The 21,905-nt window shown below is 40.1% G+C and overlaps 1 protein-coding gene across 2 annotated transcripts in view; it reads left to right on the forward strand.

Annotated features, from left to right (window-relative positions):
• Nucleotides 1-21,905, forward strand: part of ADCY7 (adenylate cyclase 7) — a 351,396-nt gene that overhangs the window by 319,228 nt on the left and 10,263 nt on the right. For both annotated transcript variants that reach the window (XM_089689483.1, XM_089689484.1), the window contains 5 exons: nucleotides 487-653; nucleotides 5,961-6,048; nucleotides 7,619-7,777; nucleotides 11,398-11,544; nucleotides 11,620-11,727. In XM_089689483.1, coding sequence (XP_089545609.1) covers nucleotides 487-653; nucleotides 5,961-6,048; nucleotides 7,619-7,777; nucleotides 11,398-11,544; nucleotides 11,620-11,727 — 669 coding nt within the window. The remainder of the gene's footprint in view (nucleotides 1-486; nucleotides 654-5,960; nucleotides 6,049-7,618; nucleotides 7,778-11,397; nucleotides 11,545-11,619; nucleotides 11,728-21,905) is intronic.

The following is a 21,905-nucleotide window of genomic DNA, read 5'->3' on the forward strand; positions in this document are numbered from 1 at the left end:
TGGGTATGTATGATCTCAAAATTCGGTGATCCATATGTTATATTCACTGATTCGGTGATGTGCCAGGTAGGTAGTAGTGATTTTCACTTTGTCACTTCATTGACATATCAGTGCAATTGTTAGTTGCTTAAACATATACTGTATGTCACTTTATCAGCACTAACAGTCACTTTATTGCTGTCACTTATTTGGGGCAGTATTATATGTTTGCATTAGCACTTTATCATATTTGCACAGTATCACATTTATTAGCTTAGGAGTCATTTAAGTCTTTTTAGCGCTGCACCTAATATTTATCAATGATCAATGGTATTCACGTAACCCATCAGAGCTCAAAAAGTTATGGCTGATCGGTGTATATCACAGTGTGTATTAGTAGGTATTATGGTTACATTTGTGTGATATGTTGTGCTTATGTGTATTTTCTGTGCTTATATTATCTCTGCAAATGCTAGAAATATGATTACATTTTATCTTTTGTTCTAGTATTACATCTACTGCTGTATTTTGGGTTTCATTGCATGCTCAGTGTTCCTGAGAATGAGCTTTGAGCTGAAGATGCTCCTCCTGTTCGCTTCCTTCATAGTGTACAATGTCATTATATTTCATACACATTCTGCCTTGTTCAGAAATGCCTTACCACCGGGCAACAGGTAAGAGTGTAAATGGTCCACTGCAACAGCAATGCATCGGTGTGATCACTTAATAAGTAAATATTGTCGTACTGCAATAGCTGCAATGAGCTTTTCTTCAGTGTCACAGAAAAAGTTATTTTTCATGCATCATGTTAATTTCACAGTAAAAAAAAAAAAGTTTTCTATTTAATCTAGTGTACTTGAGTGCCCTTATTGACTAGACAATTAGAGAACTTAAGGAGCATATAATATAAAGCTATGAAAAAATATAATACAATTAGACATTTTACAGCATACTGGCACTTAATAATCACAATAAATATTTATGGTTATATCTTGGGTAAGGGGAGGAGCATAGCAATGTAGAATAATGTTTAAAACAGGTGGCTCATATTGATCTAAAGCAGGGGTATCCAAACTTTATATACAAAGGGCCAGTTTACTGTTCTTCAGACTTTAGGGGGGCCGGACTGTGGACATCGGGAATAGAAAACGTCCCAATATCAGTGGGAGAAAACAATACCCCATTTGTGGTGCTAATGAGAATAACAGTGCCACATCATTGTGTCACTGGGGAATCATGCCCCATCATTGGTGTCATTGGGAGGAATTTTGCCTCATCATTGGTTTATTGGGCCCAATTGTTGGTGTTATTGAGTGGAACTGTGCCCCATAGTTGGTGTCATTGGGCAGAACTGTGCCCCATTATTGGCATCATTGGGAGGAATTGTGCCCTATCATTGGTGTCATTGGGAGGAATTGTGCCCCATCATTGGTGTTATTGGGCCCAATTGTTGGTGTCATTGGGCGGAACTGTGCCCCATCATTGGGATCATTGGGAGGAACTGCGCCCCTTCATTGATGTCATTGGGAGGAATTGCGCCCTTTCATTGATGTCAGTTGGGGGGAATTATACCCCATTGTTGGTGTCAGTGGATGATATAGTGCTCCAAGGGCCAGATAAAAGCAAGCAAAGGGCCACATCTGGCCCTCAGGCCACAGTTTGGAGGTCACTGATCTAGTGGCTTAAAAAACTTGCTTTTAAGTTTTGAAAGGTGATATTATTACAGAGTGGATAGTTAGTATTTTATGATACAGTGACAGGGCACAGAAAGGAAGGACAGAGCTACATTACCAATTTTTACTTTGGTGGGGAAAATGTTTGGAGACATTGTGGAATGTAGCACCATTTAGTCAGCAAGTTGTATCCTGATTCATGTACAGTTGTGGCCAAAATTATTCAACCCCCACTGAAATTGAGTGTTTTGGCCAGTTTGACATTGCTTTTGATCATTCAGTCATCTTGCTTACATTTACATTAAAGAGGCACTTGTAGGTCAGACAAATATAACATAACAGTTATAATGAAATAACCACAAATGTCTTTTCTGTGCTCACAGCATTATCAGTTTTATTCAACCCCCAAGTGACATTCAATCTTAGTACTTAGTACAGCATCCTTTTACAGTTATAACAGCTTTTAAACGTGAAGCATAGCTTGACACAAGTGTCTTGCAGCGATCTACGGGTATCTTCGCCCATTCTTCATGGGCAAAGGCCTCCAGTTCAGTCACATTCTTAGGCTTGCGCACTGCAACTGCTTTCTTTAAGTCCCACCAGAGGTTCTCAATCGGATTTAAGTCTGGTGACTGCGATGGCCACTCCAAAATGTTCCAGCCTTTCCTCTGCAACCATGCTCTAGTGGACTTGGAGGTATGCTTGGGATCATTGTCCTGTTGAAAGGTCCAACGTCTCCCAAGCCTCAGGTGTGTGACGGACTGCATCACGTTTCCATCCAATATCTCCTGGTACTGAAGAGAATTCATGGTACCTTGCACACGCTGAAGCTTCCCTGTACCTGCAGAAGCAAAACAGCCCCAAAGCATGATTGACCCTCCACCATGCTTCACAGTAGGCAAGGTGTTCTTTTCATCATAGGCCTTGTTCTTCCTCCTCCAAACATAGCGTTGATCCATGGGCCCAAACAGTTCTAATTTTGTTTCATCAGTCCACAGAACACTATCCCACAACTTTTGTGGTTTGTCCACATGGCTTTTGGCATACTGCAGTCGACTCTTCTTATTCTTTGGAGACAGCAAGGGGGTACGCCTGGGAGTTCTGGCACGGAGGCCTTCATTACGCAGTGTGCGTCTTATTGTCTGGGCTGAAACTTCTGTACCCACATCTGACAAATCTTTTCTCAGTTCCTCAGCAGTCACACGGGGACTTCTCTCCACTCTACGCTTCAGGTAGCGCACAGCAGTCGAAGTCAGCATCTTCTTTCTGCCACGACCAGGTAGCGTTTCAACAGTGCCCTTTGCCTTGAATTTGCGAATGATGCTTCCTAAGGTGTCTCTTGGTATGTTTAACATCTTTGCAATCTTCTTATAGCCATTGCCCTTCCTGTGAAGAGAAATCACCTCTTCTCTTGTCTTCCTGGACCATTCTCTTGCCTTCACCATGTTTGTAACCACACCAGTAAATGTCTAGAAGGAGCTGAGTATCACAGTCATTTTAAAGCTGCCTAATTGGTGCTTATTATGCTTGATTGCTGCTCGGTGACATCCACAGGTGTTTTCAATACCTGATGGAAAGCACCTGTATGAACCTCTGTTCTTCAGAGTGGTAGTCTTTAAGGGGTTGAATAATTGTGGCAATGAAGAAACCACATAAGAACCATTTACTACTGTATTACATAAACAATTGATGTCATTTTAGTTGCATTTGGGTAGTTACAACGTCCTTGTAGGATTTGATTCTGAATACAATTCCAAATGTACACTATAGTCCCTAAACCCCTTTACAGCATTGGGGGTTGAATAATTTTGGCCACAACTGTAATTAGTGAAAAAAGGCTGTGAGCCTTAGTGATTTTTTTTCTTCATTTAAAGGTTCACTTTTTTTTCTAAATCCCAGCTTCCCTACATACCAAAATACAATTAACATATCTCTGTTGCATAAAAAGAAAAAGCTTTTTCTATATGTATTCTATATTTTAGGGCAGGACGTACCTCAGCCCCCAGTTTCTTCTATAGAAAACTCCTCCATGACTTCCTGGTATCTGTCCTTTAGGACAGGAAGACTATTATCAGAATGAGGAAGTACTTTAGCAGCTGAGCTCGTTAAAATACACCTTGCACCTGCCCTACCCCTGAAGGAGATTGCTCCTGTCCACCTTTATACTTGCATGCTTCTCCAATGCAATCATTGTCAGTGAGCACTGTTTTCTCTGAATGCATAGCCAGTGTTTTCCTTTGCTGATCGATTGTTTTGTACCTTACCTTATTTTTGCATTGATCGTTCATTTGTCAGAGTGTGCAGGAGCTGAGTGATCAAATCAATGGGCTGTCCTATGTGTGTCTCAGGAAAAACATCCAGGTCACACCTAGCATAGCAGGAGCGCACATTTTTGGGCTTGTTTTTCTCAGTTTTGGGGAGAGAAAGGATTCAGTTTCTGCAGTGTTCCACCAGCATACCTATCTTCAAGCTCACCTGTCAGAACTGGAAGGGGTAGAATAGTACAGCACATATACAGATCCGTTCCATAAGGTATAACATACAGTGCTCTTGCACATCACCCTGCATTTTAGATTTAAAGTGGTTTTAAACCCTTACATATACCTGGTGAAGGGACAGCCTCAGGTGCGGGGAGCTGAAGTTACTGCAGAACTCGGTAAGAGCTGACTGGAGGCAAGGGACCCCCCCTTCACACAGCACACAGGAACTGAGCTGTGGCTGTCAGGGTTCATGTACACGGGGCATTTGGAGAACTCTTCTGAATGATGGAAACTGACTGCTGGAAAATGTAGGTTAAAAAAAACGTCAGTTTAACTGTGTTTGCATACCGCGTTTATGAGCGTTTGCGTTTAGAAGCGTTTTTAAAAGATAACCTCAGGAGATCTTCCCAAATGCCCAGAATGTACTGAAAAACAGTAAAAAAATTAACTATTTCAGAAATTTTGAGAGAACAGAAGCAGAGAAGAGTATGTGTTGAGATTACCTGTCTTTTCTGGTTGTATTCACTATGGATCCCATCATGAGCATAATGCAGCACGTTCTACCATTTTCTCCTTCACGCGAAACCTTGAACTGACTGCACTAGTGTACTGGGTCCATTTGAGTACCTGGAAAACGCTTTGCATGCATTTCTGATGATGAAAAAAGGCTCTGGACAGCATCTGGACATGGAACAGTTAAAAAACGATTTGAAACGCTGGTAAAATCTACTCCTGAATGCAAGTTTGGTGCGTTAAAAAAAAACCGACTGTCAACTGTCTGTAAACGACTATGTGTACATGGACACATAGGAAAACAGAGAGAGTTCAGGGGCTGCTGAAAAAAACACAGAAAAGCTCCTGAACGTGAGTTTATCAGCTGCAGTGTACATGAGTCCTTAGTCACAGGCTGTGTGCTAAAGCTCCCTCCCCTGTTGTCTTTTTCTCTTGGTGTCATGAAAACTTGGCAGAAGCAGCCCATGCAGATAGCAGAGGAACAAGGCAGCAGACAGAAATGACACTTAGTGCTTTGCACTAAGACAAGTGCACACTATAGAGTGCACACTATAGAGGGATATACCTTGTTCATATTTCATGTAGGAGGTTTACAGTTACTACAAATATCCTGGGTTTAGCTGATGTAGCCGATAACTATTGTGATATTTTACTTTTACTTCAAAGTTATGTGTCTTTAATCACAAAGAGAAATTCCAGAGTGTAGTTTGCCTTATGGAGTGAGTTAGGCTGCTTTCACAGAGATCCATTTTACTTCTGCTTTTGCATTAAAAAAAGTGGAAGAAAAACGTGTGACCATGTATTCATATGGAAAGCTTCACACTGATCAGTTGCTGGTCTGGTGAGTTTACAATGTCCTGCTTGCTGAATTATTTTGCAGGTTTGGGCAGTAAAAAAAATGACACCAACAACTCACCTCCCCATTGAAATAAATAGAAGACATGGCAAAAATGAATATAAAATGCACCTGTGTTGTGTTTTTTGGTGCGGTTTTTGAGTCACATGCCCTTTAAAAAAATGCATTGCAAACATGGTAAAAACGCATATATGTTTTTGACACGGATCAGTGTGAAAGTAGCCTTATTTTGAACTTGTGCCCAATAATCTGAATTGTTTCATAATGGTCATGGGGAGTTTTTTTTTTTCTTTTAGGGAAATAAACTTTCTCTCAACAGATCCTTTAGATAATAACCAAAATTCCACAAAGTTGTAATTCCCTATTATTTCTTATTTGGAGTTATAATTCAAGAAAAAGTTTAAAAATACATGAATTTTGTAGGCTTTAACTGATGTTACTATTTTTTTCTGATTGTAGTTCTGTGGGCATTATGGAAGACCTGCAAATTATGTCCTGCTTCTATCTGTCTTTATTCTTTCTAATATTAGTATTATTGGCAAGTCAGGTAAGCAATAACAAATTCTGTGCAAGCCTAAGGTATATTCATTAATATAAGGTATATTCATGAAGTCTAATTGTAGTCATGGTATTTAATGCAGTAGCTGAAGGGATGCGCGTACCATTGATAACCCCAGAGACTATCTCTGGGGTTATTGTAGCAAGTGTCTTTAGCAACTATCACACTGCATGTTGTACATTTCTAGTACAGGTTAGAAACTAAGAGCAAACATCTGTTTCTTGTGGGAAATAACTCTAATTTTGCTTAACTCTGGTCCTTAAGGAGAAGAGGAAAGTTAGGCAAGCACCTAAGTGCTTAAGAGTCTTCACATGCCATATTCTTTATCATTGAAACTAGTGAAAGGAAGCATTTCGTAAAAGGGAAATAGACTTGCGATAGAGAATTACTGCAGATATATAGAATATTTGCACATAATGCAAACATAGCATCAACCTAGAATATAATATGTATAAATGGTTAGTGTTTGTTCTTCCGTAATGCTCTACCTTTGTGTTCTGAAAGGGATCTATAGTAATCGTTAAATAGCAACCTAAAGTGTTATTAAACCCACAAAAGTAAAATCAGTCTGTATATGTAGCAAAGCATGCCCGTTATACTCGCTGTGGAACCTAAGGGGTTAATCCTCCGCATTGTGTAAAAAAGATGTTTGATCCTGTCTTCTCTGATCCTCCCCTTCTACTGTCCCCAATCCATTTGCTGATAGAACAGAGCCTTGTGGGAAGCTGCACATGCTCAGTTTGGTGTGTATTGCTAGAGACTTTTTTTTTCTTTTTTGGGAGAGTGCATGTGATCAGCACAGGGCCATTCAACTCTGTCCAGACAGAGGGTCAGGGGTCCTGCAGCCTCATAGGACAATCAGGGGAGAATGAAAGCTCCTACCACAAGCTTTAACCAGTGCTGACACCAATAGAAGTCACAAGACTGCTCTAACTGCTGATGAGAAAAGGTATTTAGCAGTATATATTTACTAAAATAATGCATTTCCATGTTCTGTGTACTGTGGGAGACCAGATATAGTGAATGCAGGGTCCTGGGTTTAGTAACACTTTAAAACTATTAATTTGTACTTAATTTTGGATGATTGGAACAGGCTGTGATGATCTTAGCAGCCCAATGGTAAGATCCAATTTTTCTCTAGAACTCTCTTATCTTAAATAGTCCCTGATGCTTTTCCTGTAAATTATGAAACATTAAGTATGATAATTGAAAATACAATGGGCAATCCTCTTAACACCCATAAAGGCATGAAGACTGTAAGTATTATGGCAAAGAGATAATTAGAACTCCTCTGTCCTGCAGCTAAATTGCAGCAACTGTAAAGACAAATACAATTTTACAAATACTCAGTCTTTTTTTCAGTGGACAGTTTTGGCTAAAGGCACTCGTTGGTGGATGAACATAGATGAATATTTAGAGTAGTATAACGTCTTGTAGCTGTAGGTCAAAATTATTAATATTAACACACAAGGGTAAAGATTCACATTTGTATGTTTTACGTATGTGTATTTGTGTATTACAAGTATTTCTGTAGTGATGCTGCCTTTATTCTGTTAAGGTGAACTATTACTCCAGATTAGACTGCTTATGGAAAAAGAAATTCAGAAAAGAAGATGAAGAAATTGAAACCATGGAAAATCTGAACCGGATTCTCTTAGAAAATGTACTTCCTGCCCATGTAGCTGCCTATTTTATTGTTGACAACAAAATGAATGAGGTAGGGAATGTATAAAGTGTGCATTCTCTTTACAAAAGAGGCATTGTAAGGAGCACCCAGTAAAATAAATGAAGATGTGCATGGTTAATTTCCTTTATGCTACAGCTGATACATCTACTGGGAGGAACAAACCAGCATCTATGATGATTTGTAAACTAGATAATCTCTCTGAAGTTTCTCAGGACACCTGCTGATGTTCTGCAGTTATCAGCTATTTAGGCTGACTAAAGCTATAAGTAGGGAGAAGCACCAGTGTGATGGGGTGGGGTGGGTTGGGTAGGTTAGTTATCAAGTAACAGGACTGCCATTAGGCACATAGATCTTCATCATAAAGTACTTCTAGGAAATTGTAGAAACCAAATAGAGTTTCAATTTAAAAATGTGACCTGAACTTCTATAAAAAATTTACAAAATGGATTTCCAAAACTCCTTTCCTCGCAGCTAGGGTTAAAGTGATTCTAAAGGTTAGAATTTTTTTCTTAAAATAACAAACATGTTATACTTACCTGCTCTGTGCTATAGTTTGGCACAGAGCATCCCCAATCCACTTCATTTTGAGTCCCTCGCCAATGGCCCTGACTCCTCCTCCCTGCCGAGTGCCCAAAATAGCAAACCTCTTGCTATGGGGGCACTCGAGCAAGCTCGCTCCTGAGCTGCACTCCTGTGAATAGACAATGCTCAGCCCCGTCCCCACTTTCTCCTTGTTGACTCACTGGCTTTGATTAACAGCAGCAGGAGACAATGGCTCCCGCTGTTTTGTGAACCAATTAGGAGGGAGAGACCTGGCAGTCACTGCTCTCATGCACATCGCTGGATCAAGATGACGCTCAGGTAAATATAAGGGGGAGCTAGGAGCTGAACCCAGAAGGTTTTTTACCTTAATGCATAGAATGCATTAAGGTAAAATAACCTTCTGTTTTTAGAACCACTTTAAATGGCAGGTACAATTTCAGTATGCTTGCTGCTCTTCTGTTGGGTAAGATAGGCCTAGTCTGCCACGTGAAACAATCAGCAGTAGAAAAATGTTACTTATAAAGGGGAAGGGGGGTTGTTTTAAAGATTGAAAAAAATCTCTGTACTGTAGCATGAGTGCATTTTGTATGTTATTCCTTATTTAACCATTTCGGCACTACAGCAATTTATTTTATTTTTTTGCACACGTGCAAAAAAACTAAATCTGTATTTTTGGCTATAGAATTCTCTAAAACTCCCAGTACATTTTATATTTTCTGAAAGCAGAGGCAGTGTAGAGAAAAAAGATATTTGTGCAACTGTTTATCAAATGCATATTTTCAGGCAAAAATATAATAAAAATAATTTTACTGCAAACACACACGCTATAATACCCAATTTTTGTTAAAAATATAAAACATTGGGTTGTGCTGAGCTAATAGATACCAGACATGTCAAGTCTTAACCACTTTAAGTCCGGATCCTTTCACCCCCTTCCAGTCCAGGCCAATTTTCAGCTTTCAGTGCTATCACAGTTTGAATGACAATTGTGCGGTCATGCAACACTGTGCCCATATGAATTTTTCAGCAATTTTTTTGAGACAGATAAAACTTTATTTTGGTGGTATTTATTCACCACTGGGATATTTATTGTTTTGCTATATAAATGAAAAAGTCGAAACAAAAAAAAAGTGTTTTTCTTATAAAAGTTTGCAAATAAATAATATTTCTTCATAAATCTTGGCCAAAATGTATTCAGCTATCTTTATAGTAAAAAAAAATAACCCAAATCAAATTAGTTTATAACCAAAGATTATAATTTTTAATAAGTTTTTTAATTTTTTTTTTTTTATATATTATGTTTTTTTTTTTTAACATGCTGTCACATGTACATGGGCCAGACGGGAAGTGGTTAAAATAATGTGTGCCGTGATATCACGAAAAACTATGGTGTCCAAAAATCTCCATAGGAGAAGCTTTAAAAGCCTTTACAGGTTATCAGTTTAGGATCAGCTGTGAGTTATGGCACTAGAGTTATTGCTCTCACTCTAACAATTGAGGCGATACCTCACATGCGTGATGCAATCACGGTTTACATACATGTGCGCACTCTGTGCTTGTGTTTTCATTTGCTGGTGTGTGCAGGGCAATGGGGTTATGTTTAGTTATTTTATTTTAGTATACTTTTAAAAATGTTTGTGTTATTTAACTTTACTGCTATCCCAAGGGGTTAAAGGATAAGTTTACCTTTGGAACATGTTACACCCGTATTTAGAGTGTAACATCTTTCAGTATCTGCAGCGCTCACCCACAACCCCATCCCACCCAATCACTTTTATTTTACAGTTGGGAGTCGGCTGAGGAAAACAGCCACAAGTCTACTGAAACCATCAGCTTGTGTTTAACCCTTCACTCTTTGGACATACTACGTACATCCAAAGAGCTGAACTTGTTAAATGGGACCTGAACTTCAATAGTGGATTTGGTCTGAATTTGTCTTTACTTCCTCTTGAAAACAAGCAGTGTACCTCCTAGTATGTTTCCATATCTAGATATACCTGTGCCTACAACCTCATAGCTATGTATCTTCACTGTCTAAAGCTTGCCACTCATGGCTAAACGTCTCCTATTCAGGCAGAAGACTGAACAAGAGAAAATCAGTTGATTCTCCCACTCAGGCTAAACAGCATCTGATAGGATGCAGTCACTGTTATGATGATATTATCCATCTGATTCAGTTGATTTTTGAATCAAGTGTTAGGTCACCTTTTGTTGAGTCAAGAGGGGCTTGTAGGGCTACCCATTTAAGGCTGATTTAGCAGGAAACAACCAAAATTCTAGCTGTGTATCAGCAGCTTAAGGCACTGTTGCCACTGACTGCTATTCTCGGGAGATTTGGAGTAAGATTTGGTAATTTTGCTACTGTGCTGGTCACTGATCTATTTGCTTGAGGCTCTGACATGAAGAAGCAAAGCCCTGCCTGTACTAAAACTGTTACCTCCACACCAAGGCACAGTGCAGAACAAGGCATGGTAAGTCAATTTTGGGGAAAAGATTAGCTGAAGGGAACAACATGAAATACTGGTGACTAGTCCTTTTACCCCCGCCTTCCTTTTTATGGGCACAGCTTCCAGAGTTCAATTCCTCTTTAAAACATTTTAAATGCTCTCAACGCCCTTTCCTAAATATTTCCCTCAAATATCTCCCCTGTGCTGGCAATGTCACACTCAGGAAGCCACATACCTTCGCATATTTTGGCATTGCCTGGTTCTGTGGCCTTTCTGGGCTAAGGTGGGAGATCTAGTGTAAAAACTTACTGAGGTACACCTAGGAGAAGAACCAACGACTTTCCTATTCCTTCTGACCTCCATAGTTTCCAAGAGATACAAACGATCACTTACAAAGCATTTACTGAATGCAGAAAAGGCATGCGTTCCTTTGAACTGGCAGCAGACAATCCCACCCCTTGTACGGGTGAGGCAATGCAAAATTTCTGAGACAGACATGATTAAAAAAATACTTTCCTCCAATGGTAAAGAGGAACAATTTTGCAAACATGGTTCTATTGGACAGATTACACCTTCACATCTGGTTACACAGAACTCTTTTTATTTTAATTATTATCTGTTAAGTTGTATGTTTTTTTAATGGTGATCTTTTTTTGGCAGGATTTGTATCATCAGTCATATGACTGTGTCTGTGTAATGTTTGCATCAGTGCCAGAGTTTAAGGTCTTCTACACAGAATGTGATGTCAACAAAGAGGGCCTGGAATGTCTGCGGCTTTTAAATGAGATCATCGCTGATTTTGATGAGGTATGCCTTGTGTTATGGTATTGTTAATTTAGAATACTTTAAATGAAGGTTTACTAACACAATATATTTTGATAGCTTTTAATGAAACCAAAATTCAGTGCAGTGGAGAAAATCAAGACAATTGGAAGTACCTACATGGCAGCAACTGGACTCATTGTAACTCCTGGGCAAGAAAGTAACCAGGTAATACTGCTCTGGATAGTTCAAACTAAACTCTCAGTTTAAAATTTGCAATCTAAATTTCTGCCCTGTAATTCCTGTACAGAGAAAATTTGGTTACAATTTTTTTGGGGTTAAATCTCCCTAGTTTTGTAGAAACTACATCATGACATCATCACTTGGATACAGAAATCTCAGCTGTGCTCTGCGTGGGAACCTGGAGGTGGTATCAGAGAAGCAGCCATACCACTCACGCTCACTGAGCAGCTCCACTAGAACAAGCTACAGATCCACCATTCAATGGAAAATGTAGCTGAGAATGAGAGTGAATTGTGGGTGGATTTGTGGCTGATCCAAAGTGATCCTTTTATTAAGGCCTCATGCACACTGGGTGTTTTAAACACCACTTCTAGCATTTTGTTTCGGCCTCTAAATGCCCCTGAATATAACCTCGTGTTAACAGGTGTTTAGAGGCAGGAAAAAGAAAGTGCACTGCCAGTGAGTTCAGCAGCAGCACATTTTGGCAGAAGAAAACACCTGAGGTGCCTAAATGTGTGTAAATACATCTAAATGCGCTTAAGCGTGTCAAGTACTTGGGTGTGATTCATTTCAAAGGTCAAAATAAATTAATATTGTGTGCAATAAAATGAATAAATGTCCAAGCACTGAATGCATTTGCAAAAACACAGCTTTTCTCCTGCCAGGATAAAGGCGTTTAGAAAAGCTGGGCAAATGCCCAATGTGCATGAGGTCTTATTGTTAAAATTGCTGCAAAAAAATCTTTTTTATGCTTTTTATATACAGTATTTCTATCAGTCTGATACTGCATCTGGCTGTGAGGGGGTGCTTACAGTGAGCCTAGGAGCTGTCCTGGTCCATCAGTCGAATTATGAAGTGAGAATGGATGGGACAAACCAGCATTCTGAGATGCTTAGGTCCTTCAACGACAGCAAGCAGTGATGAAGTAACACCACCATTGTTGTCACTAAATTACAACGTGAAAGTTACAAGACCAGTGACCAGCGGAAGGAGTGGGCACAGTGACTCCTGATCTTACATATGGGATGTTGGCTACACTGAGCCTTGGAAATGCTGCATTCCAAAAAGGGTTGATTAATGGCTGCTGCTTTGGTTGTACAAAAGAACACCCTATCTAAGGAAGCTAAGGCCTTTTGAATGAGTATGCATTTCTGCCTAAATTTCAACTTTAAAGCCCAACTGAACTTTCAGGTCAGGTTTCTGTGGGGTGGGGGGGTGGGGGGAGCGAGTACCTAATTTTGAAAAAGTTATTCACTCTCAAGTTTGGTGGTTTTATTCATAGAAGTTCTACTTCAGGGTGGGCATAGTCAAGCTCTCTTCAGGAAAGCTCCTGACAGCCTTTTAGTTGTATCAACTTCCCCTCACCAGAAGATTACAATGGTGGGAATGGGATGAGACCAAGGAGGATTACTACAAAAAGAAGAAAAATCAAAATAAGGTACACATCCTACTAACTGTAAGGTATGTCCCTTGTAGTATTGATTTTTTATTTGTGTGTTTGGCTGCACATATGCTGTAAAAAAGTCAGAGTCAGATCCAGAGCTCTCCAGTAAGCAGGGAACATGAGCTTTACTGATTGCAGAACTACAAGCTCTGACTCCACAGGGAGTGTGTCAGATGCCTGCACTTCCAGTGGTGTATTAAGTTCTTCTCCTGCCCTATGCAACACAAAACCAATGTGCCCCCCCCCCCCTGAACCACCACTGCCCCCCATCCCAAGGCAATACAGCAGCAACCCACAACCCCCCGCAACCATCGATCGCCACCCCCACCAGTTCTATACCACTGAAAATTGCCGTCCAAGTCAAATGCCTTTTTTGTCTCATGGTAACTATGCCGCTGACTGCTACCCCACAGAGAGCTAGCAGGGGACAGGCTTTTCTACTCAGGCTGTTTAGCAGTTTTAGAAAGAAAACGAATTGTAAGACTGTGTACATCTTTTGCACCTGGAATGTATTTAGCAGATTTAAACAGAAGGTTGAGTTGTGCTTTAACTTTTGTAGTCCACTCATAACTACTGTTGGTGGGGATATGGTAATTGGATAATTATCTTCAGTGGAGTTTTCCTTTTTTTTTTCCTTTTGTTGACAGGCTCACTTTGGACCTTAGGTGGTCACTTGTACCAATAAAACACATGTAGATTTATTAATAAATTGTTTGTTGGATGAATATCACAAGCCGTAAACAGGCTGCATGAATTTTCCCCTATGTTCTTTATATTCTAGATTGTAAGCTCGAAAGAGCAGGGCCCTTGATCCCCTCATGTTTTGCATTGTATTGGTATTGTTCTGTCACATGTTCTGTCTCCCTTTGTAATGTACAGCGCTGAGCGAACTATTGGCGCTTTATAAATACTGTATAATAATAATAATAATAATATTCTAGTATTTCTTATGATCACCAGCTCATCAGCTCTATCTAGTGGCCAAAATTGGGTATATTTTCTGATATAATTCACATTTAAAGGATAAGTTCACCTTTTGGGAACATGTTACATGTTCCACCTGTTTTTAGGGTAGAACATGTAACATGTTCCCACTCCTGCAGCCTCTCCCTGTTCCCTGCACTCCCTGTTACAGCAGGTCAGGAATCTTCTCCCGTACCTGCTGACACTATTTGAAAAGAGAGCGGCCATGCGGGGCACTGCCCACATGGCTGTGTCATTCGTTCACAGAGTTCTGTGAATGAGAGGACTACAAGTATTGACAGCCTTTGTGGCTGTTGACTTGTACTTCTCAATGAATTACCATGGTGCTGTTGAGCACTCTAGCAAGTTCATTGTTTCTTACTACCATTGTGTAACTGCCTCGTAGTTTAAGCTGTCTGCTCAAACTACGAGGTATGAGCAGACAGCTTAAACAGACAGTCTGTATGAGTCCTGCATTGCAATGCTTTGCAGGCTCCTAGAAAAAAAATAAAAATAAATGCACACTTTTTTACCTGCAAAAAGATGTGCATTTATTTATTTATGAAGGTGAACTTAACCTTTAAACAATGAGCTCCAAACCCATATATTTTATGGTTCTACAGAATTAAAATGGCTTCCATGATTTTCTACATCCTTTTATATTCCTATAACTTATAGTTTGTTAGAAATTACACAAAACTGCTTTAAATATATTCCCATCTGATGTAAAGTACACCATTCCTGCTGAATTAAAAAGCTGTAACTACATGTAACAAATGTTTATCAGTTTTAAAGTAAACCTATAATAAGAGAATTAGTGCTGGTTCACATACAGTATACTGTATACGGGTTGGATGCGGTTTGAACCGCATCCAATCCGCATGGCATGTGAAATAACAATACTTCCTATGGTGCCTGTTCGCATATGTCCAGTGCACTGGTGATGCAAATTCAGGGCGGTTTGAAAAAGAGTCCTGTACAATTTCTGGGCAGTGCCTTCAGGTTCAGGAGCAGATTACAGGCTATTGACTTCTATAGGAAACGTTTCTAAACCTTGTATGTGTGAACAGGATGACATCCTGAGTTAATCCTGTCTGGAACCTGATGTAAACCTCATGTGAACCTGTGAACAGCTACTGTATCAATTAGCTGGGAAACCTGAGCTTCAATCTGCACCACACATAGTTACAATAATCCTACACCCACAGTTGATCCAGAGGAAGGCAAAAAGAACCCCAGCAAAACATTATCCAATTTGCTCCTACAGGGGAAAAAATTCCTTCCTGATCCCCCGAGAGGCAATCGGATATTCCCTGGATCAACTTTACCTATAACTGTTAGTAACCAGTTATATTCTGTGTATCCAGGAAAGAATCCAGGCCTTTTTTAAAGCAATCCACTGAGCTGGCCAGAACCAACTCTTGAGGGAGTCTATTTCACATTTTCACAGCTCTTACTGTGAAGAAACATTTCCGTATCTGGAGATTAAATTTCTTTTCCTCCAGATGTAAAGAGTGCCCCCTTGTCCTCTGTGATGACCTCAGTGTGAATAGCTCTACACCGAGTTCACTATATGAACCACTGATGTATTTATACATATTGATCACATCCCCCCTTAATCTCCTCTCAAGAGAGAATAAATTCAGTTCCTCTAATCTTTCCTCATAGCTGAGCTCCTCCATGCCTCTTATCAGCTTGGTTGTCCTTCTCTGTACTTTCTCCAGTTCCCCAATGTTCTTTTGTGAATTGGTGCCCAAAACTGAACTGCATATTCCAGATGAGGTTTTACTAATGATTTGTACAGGGGTAATATGATATCTCTCTCTTTGGAATCTATACCTCTTTTAATACAAGAGAGGATTTTGCTCGCTTTACAAACTGCAGCTTGGCATTGCATGCCATTATTAAGCTTGAGATCTACCAGAACTCCCAGATCCTTCTCCACCATTGATTCCCCCAATTGTTCTCCCCCCTAGTATGTATGATGCATGCATATTCTTAGCCCCCAAGTGCATCACCTTACATTTATCAACATTAACCTCATTTTTCACATAGTTGCCCAATTAAACAGAGCATTGACGTTGGCTTGTAAGTTGGAGACATCCTGTAAGGACGTTATTCCACTGCACAGCTTGGTGTCATCTGCAAAGACTGAAATGGGATTTTTAATCCCAGACCCTATATGGTTTATACCTATATTAAAAAGTAAGGGTCCCAACACTGAACCTTGGGGTACACCACTGATGACCCCAGACCATTCAGAGTATGAATCATTAACCACTACTCTCTGAATACGATCTTTTAGACCGTTTTCTATCCATTTACATATGGATTTTTCCAAACCTGTAGACATTGTGGGAATACGCTCTTAGGTAGGCTTTCATTGTTGACCTCCTTCTGAAAGTGATAGTTGTCTGGCTGTCTTCAGATCAGGAAGTCAGAGAAAAGGTGGAATGTTGTATTTGTATGCTTATTTTGGGTCTTGGACTGTGTTAAAGTAAAAATATGAGCATGATAACCAAGGAATTAAAAGAGGGTTAAGCCAATACAGTGCTTTGAAAAAGTATTCATACCCCTTGAAATGTTCCACATTTTGTCATGTTTCAACCAAAAATGTAAATGTATTTTATTGGGATTTTCTGTGATAGACCAACCAAAAGCAGCACATAATTGTGAAGTGGAAGGAAAATGATAAATGGTTTTCACGATGTTTTACGAATAAATATCTGAAAAGCATGGTGTGCATTTGTATTCAGCCCCCCTGAGTCAATACTTTGTAGAACCACCTTTCGCTGCAAATCTTTTTGGATATGTCTCTACCAGCTTTACACATCTAGAAAGTGAAATGTTTGCACATTTGTCTTGGCAAAATAGCTCAAGCTCTGCCAGATTGGATGGAGGGCATCTGTGAACAGCAATTTAAAAGTCTTGCCACAGATTCTCAACTGGATTTAGGTCTGGACTTTGACTGGGCCATTTAACACATGAATATGCTTTGATCTAAACCATTCCATTGTAGCTCTGGCTGTATGTTTAGGGTTGTTGTCCTGCTGGAAGGTGAACCTCCGTCCCAGTCTCAAGTCTTTTGCAGAGTCTAACAGATTTTCTTCTAAGATTGCCCTGTATTTGGCTCCATACATCTTCCTATCAACTCTGACCAGCTTCCCTGTCCCTACTGAAGAAAAGCATTCCCACAACATGATGTTGCCACCAATATGTTTCACAGTGGGGATAGTGTGTTCAGGGTGATGTGCAGTGTTAGTTTTCCGCCACACATAGTGTTTTGCTTTTAGGCCAAAACGTTCAATTTTGGTCTCATCTGACCAGAGCACCTTCTTCCACATGTGTGCTGTGTCCCCCACATGGCTTCATGCAAACTGCAAACGGGACTTCTTATGGCTTTCTTTCAACAATGGCTTTCTTCTTGCCACTCTTCCATAAAGGCCAAATTTGTGGCGTGCACGACTAATAGTTGTCCTGTGGACAGATTCTCCCACCTGAGCTGTGGATCTCTGCAGCTCCTCCAGAGTTACCATGGGCCTCTTGGCTGATTCTCTGATTAATTCTCTCCTTACCCAGCCTGTCCGTTTAGGTGGACGGCCATGTCTTGGTAGGTTTGCAGTTGTGCCATACTCTTTCCATTTTCAGATGATGGATTGAACAGTGAGAGTTTCAAAGCTTGGGATATTTTTTTTTATAACCTCACCCTGCTTTAAACTTCTGCACAATTTTATCCCTGACCTGTCTGGTGTGTACATTGGCCTTCATGATGCTGTTTGTTCACGAATGTTTTCTAAAAAAACCTCTGAGGGCTTCACAGAACAGCTGTATTTTTACCGAGATTAAATACACACATGTGGACTCTATTTATAAATTAGGTGACTTCTGAATGCAGTTGGTTCCACTAGATTTTAATTAGGTGTATCAGAGTAAAGGGGGCTGAATACAAATGCATACCACACTTTTCAGATATTTGTAAAACATTTTGAAAACTATTTATCATTTTCCTTCCACTTCACAGTTATGTGCTACTTTGTGTTGGTCTATCACATAAAATCCCAATAAAATACATTTACAATTCACTGAGCTCCTGAGAGTGACCCATTCTTTCACAAATGTTTGTAGAAGTAGTCTGCATGCCCAGGTGCTTGGTTTTATACACCTGTGGTCATGGGGGTGATTAGAACACTTGAAACCAATGATTTGGAGGGGTGTCTCAATACTTTTGGCAATATAGTGTATGTGTATATATATATATATAATTTTTTATAATACCAATAAAACCAGTTACATAACAAATGACATGCTTGGCAGAGTCATACATGTGAGGTGGAGAAAGCGAAAAAACCCTGGTCTGGCGAGAAATAATTAATAATAGACACCATTTGAGAATTTCTTCATGGGATGAGTCTCTGCCAGAGAGTTCCAACTTTCACTTTGGTTGATATTGTAAATTTTCTTTATGGAAGAGTTTGTTCTGCAAGAAAATATTATCATATTATGAATACATCGGTTTCACATATCTCATAATGATCGTCCATATAATAGCACAAAGTGTTATAATAAATGGCTTAGTGAAGGGATAAAAATAGATGACTCAAATCTGGGATCACAGGTACTTGAGAAATTATCCAGGGTATACCACGTAAGGGACTACAAACGTGCTAGATACTAGCCTAAGAGGACCAAAACACAACTGGCCTACAATGAATAAGTAGACTATGTATATGTATACAAATCAATAAATCACTGTTAAGAAACAAAAGTAATAACTATATAACCCACTCACCACAGCCACATACTATAGTCAGGAGTATAGTCTTTCAATCAGGAGAGAGTTAGTAAGCTGTTTAACCACTTCAGGACCACCCGCTCGCAATGTACTGTGGACAGATGGCCCTAACAGGCACAGTAACGTACCTGTACGTCACTAGATTCTTTCAGGTGCAGGGCAAATGCACGCTCCCACCCGCTGACTCCTGCTGTGATTAGACACAGCGGGATTTTGTGAGTAGGTCACGCCCAATGATTCATGGACGGGACCTGCTGATCAGCTGTGTCCAATCACAGCCCAGAGCCCTGTGTTCACAATCAACACAAGGTTCTGTGTAGAGGAATAAATCTTTGTTTCTTCTCCCTGCAAAGAGATTTTTATTAAAAGGCAGCACATACACACATTAACACTTGTTAGGCACACACTTAACACCTTGCTTACTCCAAGATGTTAATTTCCTCCCAGACAGTGACATTAGTACAGTAACAGTGTATAGTATTATCTCTGATAACTGTATTAGTGTAACTGGTGATGTCCGTGTTCCCACCCACTGTTAGCATCAGATTGCCAGCCACAATCCCACTATAAGCTGCTGATCACATCCATTACTAGTATAAAAAAAAAAAAATCCAGTACATATACCATGGTTTGTAGATGCTATAACTTTTACACAAACCAAGCAATATACACTTATTGGGATTTTTTTTTGCCAAAGACATGTAGCAAAATACATTTTGGCCTAATTTTATGAAGAAAGTTTATTTTTTTAATTTTTATTGGATATGTTTTATAGAAGAAAGCAAAAAATATATTTTTTTTTCAAAATGTTTAGTCTTTTTTCATTTTAAAAACCCAGTAGTGATCAAATACCACCAAAAGAAAGCTCTATTTGGGTGAAAAAATTATATCAGTTTAGTTTGGGTACAGCATAATTACCAGATAAAGTAGCGCAGTGCTTAATAAAAAGAATGGCCTGGTCATAAATGAGTTAAAACTTTCCGTAGCTCAAAGTGGTTAACAAAAGAAATTACTACAAATTAGGCTAAAATGAAGAAACTAGTTGTAACATTTAAGCGATTACTTGCAATAATCCACAGTTTTAAATAGAGCAAACACCATTAGGACCTCAATAAATAGTGCCAGCGTCTAATAAACACCCCCCTCCCCCCTCCCCAAAAAAAGGGAGAATAAGCTGGACTGCCTATACCTTTTAAAAGCAAAAAGAAAAGAGAGGAAGTACACTGCTCAAAAAATTTCAAAAGTCAATTAAACTCCTGGGATATTGATCTGGTCAGTTAAGTAGCAGAGTGGGTTGTTAATCAGTTTCAGCTGCTTTGGTGTTAATGAAATTGACAACAGGTTCACTAGATGGGCAACAATGAGATGACCCCCAAAACAGGAATGCTTTTACAGGTGGAGATCACTTGCATTTTTTCCCTACTCATCTTTTCTGTTTTTCACTAGTTTTACATTTGGCTAGGGCCAGTGTCACTACTGGTAGCATGAGGTGACACCTGGACCCTACAGAGGTTGCACAGCCAGTCCAACTCCTCCAGGATGGCACATCAATACATGCCATTGCCAGAAGGTTTGCTGTGCCTTCCCAGCACAGTCTCAAGAGCATGAAGGAGATTCCAGGAGACAGGCAGTTACTCTAGGAGAGCTGGACAGGGCCAAAGAAGGTCCTTAACTCATCAGCAGAACCGGTATCTGCTCCTTTGTGCAAGGAGAAACAGGATGAGCACTGCCAGAGCCCTACAAAATGATCTCCTGCAGGCCACTGGTGTGATTGTCTCTGACCAAACAATCAGAAACAGACTTCATGAGGGTAGCCTGAGTGCTTGATAGCCTCTAGTGAACAGCTATGCTCTCTGCCCGGCACCATAGAGCTCGATTGGCATTTTCCACTGAACACCAGAATTGGTAGGTCCGCCACTGGCGCCCTGTGCTTTTCTCAGATGAGAGCAGGTTCACCTTGAGCATGTGACAGACGTGAAAGGGTCTGGAGAAGCCATGGAGAACATTATACTGCCTGTAATATTGTTCAGCATGACCGTTTTGGTGGTGGGTCAGTGGTGGTCTGGGGAGGCATATCCATGGAGGGACGCACAGACCTCTGCAGGCTAGACAATGGCACCCTGACTGCCATTAAGTATCGGGGTGAAATCCTTGGACCCATTGTTAGATCCTAAGTTGGTGCAGTGGGTCCTGGGTTCCTCCTTGTGCACGACAACGACTGGCCTCATGTGTTGGGAGTATGCAGGCAGTTCCTGGAGGATGTAGGCATTGATACCAATGAATGGCCCCCCCACACTCGCCTGACCTAAATCCAATAGAACACCTCTGGGATATCATGTTTCGGTCCATCCGACGTCGCCACGTTGCACCTCAGACTGTCCAGGAGCTCAGTGATGCCCTGGTCCAGAACCAGGAGAAAATACCCCAGGACACCATCTGTCATCTGATTAGGAGCATGCCCCGACATTGTCAGGCATGCATACAAGCATGCGGGGGCCACACAAACTACTGGGTATCATAAGTTGCTACAATGAATTTTCAGCAAACTTGACTAACCTGCTGCATCATTTTTTCACTTTGATTTTCTGGGTGTCTTTGAATTGAGTCCTCTGTAGGTTGATAATTTTCATTTCCACGATTGGGTACCCTTATGTTCTTAACACATTACCCAGTCCTTACCAGTATAGATATCCAGCATGATATTTTTCCCCATTGAGATCTGATGTGTTTTCACAGTGTTCCTTTTAATTGTTTTGAGCAGTGAATATTTCTGAAAAGACAGTCAAGGGCTATTTTTCAACTATTTTTGCTCTTCCTTCATCTTCATACATAGATACACCTTACAGTAACTGTGATTACATGCATCAGCCACATAGAGCTCATTCAAAAGTATTTGTGATTTAGGTATTTTTCAGGGACCCACCAAATTCCAAAATAAATCAACTCTGTACTTTGCACTCCCAA

Source organism: Staurois parvus, unplaced genomic scaffold (assembly GCF_062004578.1).
Source record: "Staurois parvus isolate SC_StPar_1 unplaced genomic scaffold, SC_StPar_1.0 ptg000476l, whole genome shotgun sequence".
NCBI lineage: Eukaryota > Metazoa > Chordata > Amphibia > Anura > Ranidae > Staurois > Staurois parvus.